General features: G+C 43.8%; 1 protein-coding gene across 1 annotated transcript in view; it reads left to right on the top strand.

Moving 5' to 3' along the window:
• The first annotated feature begins 228 nt into the window (after positions 1–228).
• The window catches only part of LOC121301165 (mediator of RNA polymerase II transcription subunit 16-like), a 20,234-nt gene continuing 15,231 nt past the window's right edge, over positions 229–5,231 (top strand). Inside the window, exons 1-8 of the mRNA XM_041230304.1 lie at positions 229–359; positions 766–976; positions 1,168–1,275; positions 2,439–2,608; positions 2,955–3,386; positions 3,662–3,767; positions 3,874–4,029; positions 4,630–4,847. Of these exons, the coding sequence (XP_041086238.1) occupies positions 841–976; positions 1,168–1,275; positions 2,439–2,608; positions 2,955–3,386; positions 3,662–3,767; positions 3,874–4,029; positions 4,630–4,847 (1,326 nt within the window). The 5' untranslated portion in view covers positions 229–359; positions 766–840. The remainder of the gene's footprint in view (positions 360–765; positions 977–1,167; positions 1,276–2,438; positions 2,609–2,954; positions 3,387–3,661; positions 3,768–3,873; positions 4,030–4,629; positions 4,848–5,231) is intronic.

Raw genomic sequence — 5,231 nt, forward strand, 5'->3', positions numbered from 1 at the left:
GTGTGTATTTTGATCCCACACTGAACTGTCTAAATCCTGACTGGATTTTGTGTGTGGGTCCTAATGAAACTATGAGATATGCCTGCAAAAATAGCTTGTTATAAAATTAAGTTACTGTCTTATTTAACTAAATTATTTACTGTTTGATCACCAACATACCTAAAATATATTTAATTTTATTCGAAATTAAAACACAGGCACATTGCTAGTCTGCTTACTATGGACTGGGGTCCTTTATATGTTGTGTCGGCCATTCAATGGTCTGAACGTTGTCAAAGTATTTCGGTCTGTTATCATTTTCATATAATGAATGTTAAATACGTACAGAAATACGACATCTCTGTGTTATCTTAAAAAAAGTGAGTTTTATGACGAAGCCGAGCACCTCTTTGTATTTATGGCAGTAAAAAGTCACCTGCTTAGTAAATCTGTAGTTTTTAAAATGCTCAGATGCTTCATTTTCTTGTTACAAAATGTTGTCTTATTGATCAGTCGTAAAAAAATACAACTGAGTAAAATAATGAGTATTTTGAAATTAACATTTAGTTTTTTTTTTTTCAGTCAAAAATGCTGTATAGGAGTGATACAATTATTATAAATATTTACCTAGTATTACAGTTTTGAATGTTAAAGAAAATTAGCTCGATTTTTTTCCAAATTATTTTATCAAACAAAGCAATTAACGTCTTTTACTTAAAAAAAAAAGAAAGAAAAGAAAACACAAATACATATATGGCATTATTCGTTTCCTTCCTTTTGCACCAGACTCTTGAACACGATTTGGCCGTGAGCTTTGAGTAAACACGGTAGAGCGCACCAGGACTCGTTTCTGCTCAGAAGATGGACGTCGCTTACGTCTGCGAGTGGGAAAAGAGACCGAAAAGCAACCACTGCCCCTCCATTCCACTCGTGTGTGCCTGGTCCTGCAGGAACCTCGTTGCTTTCACCACCGACCTCAAAAACGAGGAGGAGAAAGGTGAGGAAAAGGGATATTTGTGTCGTTTTATTATTTAGGCACCCATATTTGGTAAATGCTAACAATGTAGAGATAACTGGTTTCACACACCCCGAACTGTGCAAATCTTGGACTACCTGCATATTAGGCAAGGCAATCCCAAACTAGCCCTGCCTGCTTTCATTCCTGATGATCATTCCTGTGCTTTTCAGACCTGACTCATATGATCCACATCATTGATACCGAGCACCCCTGGGACATCTACTCCATCAATTCAGGACACAATGAGGTCATCACGTGCCTGGAATGGGACCAGTCCGGTAAGGGGCAGAGGGGCAGCCAGCATGTACAGCGCACAGAATCAAGATACGTTCTCCACTTCAAACCAATTTAGGTTTTACACTAGTTTGTGACACAGATAGGTGTAGCGTATAGGCTAGATCACCCAACGCGTCTTCATAGAAGTGAGAGACAGCACCATCTAGCATTCTGCCACCAATGCGAGTTTTCTTTTAGTTTGCTGCAATACACTGCTGTGCACAAGGTGGTGCTGAGGCTATAGAAAGGCAAAACATATAAAGGCACTGGCTGATAAAGACTGCATTAGCATCATTGCAAACAACATAAGAGTACCCTGACCCTAACACTCGATATATCACGGGTGTCGGGGTCCAATATAAATCAGCTATATATCGAGGGCTGCTATATAGCGAGAGACCCATAGAAAAACAAATAGGCTAACAAATACTCTACGACCACTCCCTCAGTTTATTGGGGGCCAATATAAATACAATGCCTCAGGTCCAATATAAATCCTCTACGCAACCCGCTTTTTCTCATTTTTCGTATAAAAAGCAGCACACCATTTTAATTCGTAATTGATTCTCAAACCTCAATTTAAGCCTCCAATTAATTTCATGAGTCTTCCTTTCCTTTCTTAACTGCACAAACCCGCTGCATTGAAAGAATACCTTGCCAGCTTAGGAGGCTTGTTGCTAGGGAGCTGACGTCACTGCCCTATGACTTTTACTAGTGCATTGGTGCCACAAGTGAACACCTCCTTGGCTAAAATAAATCTCTTCAGCAAGTCGATATTTTATTTGCTTTGTGTTAATTTGTTATTGTATAATGCGTGTGTATATGATAACAATACAATATTAACTCTTTGTTTTTAATTGTTTTGTGTGTTTTTGTTTGTGGTGTGCAGTACAAAATAAAACGAACAGTATTTCAAAGTGAAATTGCCTATGTATATTGCAGCTAAGGCATGCACAGTTAGACTAAAAATGGGGAGCCAACTCCAGGACTGCGATATATTTGAATCCGCAGTATAGAGGGGCAGTATAACAAGGGGTGGGTGCATCACTCCCCCTGCAGTACAAACTGTTTGGCAGTCTTATTCCTTACCTGAATATCTCGGCCACTGTCAAGAGTTGACAGTGTTCCAGGAATTGTGAGTCAGACTGTGTTTGCCGGGTTCCAGGCTCGCGACTGCTCTCTGCTGACGCGGACGGGCAGATTAAATGCTGGGGGATGGCAGAGCACTTGGTGAACGGCTGGGAGAGTTCCCTGGGGAGTGCTGTGGAGGGAGACCCCATCGTCGCCCTGTCCTGGCTGCACAACGGGGTCAAACTGGCCCTGCATGTCGAGAAGGTAGGGCGAGTTAGATACAAGGACTGTCACCCAAAGTACATAGAAATTGGTACCTGGCTGATCAAGATGAAAACTTTACCCCTTGTCAAAACTATGCGAATGTAGGTGTTAGCCTTAGGGTTTACATTGGATTATGTGTAGAGCGTAGGTCAAGTATTTAATATTCCTTCACAGTTTTTTTCATATATGATTAAAAGCTGTAGACATAAAGTATACAAGTACACATCATTTCTTATGATAGCTTTTCTGATTAGTTACAGACTTTCCCAATAGGTTTAAATGTGTGATGGTAAGTGGGAAATAGCAACGAAGTTGGCTGCCTCTTTGAAAGTCTCCTTCACCCCAGTCAGGCTCATCGAATTTCGGGGAGAAGTTTTCGCGGGTGAAGTTCTCTCCGTCTCTGACTCTGTTCGGAGGGAAGCCGATGGAGGGCTGGATGGCGGTGACGGTGAGTGGGCTGGTGTCCGTGTCTCTGCTCAAGCCCAACGGCACGCTCCTGACTGCCAGCGAGAGCCTGTGCCGACTGCGGGGCCGCGTGGCGCTGGCGGACATCGCCTTCACGGGAGGGGGGAACATTGTGGTGGCGGCCACCGACGGCAGCAGCTCCTCCCCGGTGCAGTTCTACAAGGTGTGCGTGGGGGTGGTGAACGAGAAGTGCCGCATTGACACAGAGCTCCTGCCCTCTCTCTTCATGCGCTGCACCACAGACCCGGCACGCAAGGACAAGTACCCCGCAGTCACACACCTCAAATTCCTCACAAGGGAGAACTCTGAGCAGGTACAGGCAAAATTATTTTACTGTGATACTGTACTAATCAATTAAAGAATACTTGAATATCCATTCACGTTTTGAAAGTCACTTTATTCCTGGATACAGTGCTGGAAACCACCAGGCCATGCTGGCTTTCCAGTTCTATTTTATCCAAAGTAATTTGTGATTAATTAGAGAGATTTTTGTAACTTTGTGCTCTGCGCTGAAATATACATCCACTGTGTAACTTCCCTGCTAATCAATCTTGAATTCTGTTATTCCTCACATGCTGTGTGTTGCAGGTGCTGCTCTGTGCCTCCAGCCAGCTGGGCAGTATTGTGGAGTGCTGGTCCCTGAGGAAGGAAGGACTCCCGGTCAACAATATATTCCAACACCGCTCCCCAGTAGGTAGGTCCAAAGGCTTCCTCTAACCCTTAGCCTTTTCAGTGTGTTTGACAAGAGGTCTTTTTTGAATCTAACCCACCCCTCTTCCTTCACTCTCCCTGTCCCGCAGTGGGAGAGAAACAGCCTATGATCCTCAAGTGGAGAATCCTGTCAGCCACCAGCGATCTGGACCGTGTTTCAGCCGTGGCGCTGCCCAAACTGCCCATTTCCATCTCCAACACTGACCTCAAAGTGGCCAGCGACACCAAGTTCTGTCCAGGCCTCGGTATGCACCCAGAACACCACAAGTTCCCCTGCCCTGCCTCTGGGGTTCAGACGTGCTTGTCGAGCGAAAGGGCTCATTCCGGTTATCCTTACAGATAGACTCGCACACACTTCCTTTTAGACAGATTCCCCGTTTTGCCTTCTCTGTGTGTTCAGTTAAGTGTCTATGGAAAAGACTTGATTAAATATGAAATCAATTACTTTGCACACATCCTGCTGCTACAGATGACAATGGTTTAACTTAGACCTGTCCAACTGACAGTTCACTGAGCTACCCAATATGATTTAGAGGTAATGTGCTCTAAGTGAAAAGACCACAAGGTTGATCAATAGACTTCGGTAGAAGAAAGTACAGTAAAAATGCAGCTGGTTAAACCTTTTTTTTTTTTTTTAATATCTTTGCCGCTATTCAGTCAGATTTTTAGTAAACTGAAACGTATCTTAAGTTTTTTAACTTAAGTAACTTTTTTTTTCTGTAAGTGTGTTTAATACGTGTAAATCATTGAAACTCTAAATGGTTCCCGTCCCGATGAGGGGCTGTATGTGCTGTCAGGTCTGTGCCTTGTCTGATGGATGTGTGGCGTGTGCTTTGCGCTCGCAGGGCTGGCCCTGGCGTTTCACGATGGCAGTATTCACATCGTGCACCGCCTGTCTCTGCAGACCATGGGTGTGTTCTACGGCAGCTCAGCCTCCTCTCAGCGCGGCTCCGAAGAGCCGGCCATCAAGAGGCAGCGCCCCGCCGGTACTGCCACCCACTTCAAGGCTCTGCAGCTCTCCTGGACCTCCCTGGCTCTCGTGGGCGTCGACAACCACGGCAAGGTGGGCACAAAAAAAAAGTGTCATTAAACTCTTCATTGCTAAAACATTGCTCACCATTTAGTAAGCAATACAGAATATCCTGAGGTATTGTTAAACAATTAGAGAATTGTCAGGTTTTTTTTGTACATTTTCTTAATATTTGTTGCTGTTTGCATTTGTTTTGAGTTGGATTGTTGTCATTTTCTCTTAATCTGCCTTTACCTGGCTCTGAGCTGCTCTGGAGACTCCAAGTGCCGGCACAGAACAGCTTTCCTCATTCAATTAAAATCATGTGCCAATGTAACATCTCCACTCTACTAGCATGAGTCACATGATTTGAGTGGCAATGCAAAGGCCAGGTAAAGACAAATTTAGTGAAAAATAAAAGTAACTCCATATGGGAGC

The sequence above is a fragment of the Polyodon spathula genome, chromosome 27 (genome assembly GCF_017654505.1).
Source record: "Polyodon spathula isolate WHYD16114869_AA chromosome 27, ASM1765450v1, whole genome shotgun sequence".
NCBI classification, from domain to species: domain Eukaryota; kingdom Metazoa; phylum Chordata; class Actinopteri; order Acipenseriformes; family Polyodontidae; genus Polyodon; species Polyodon spathula.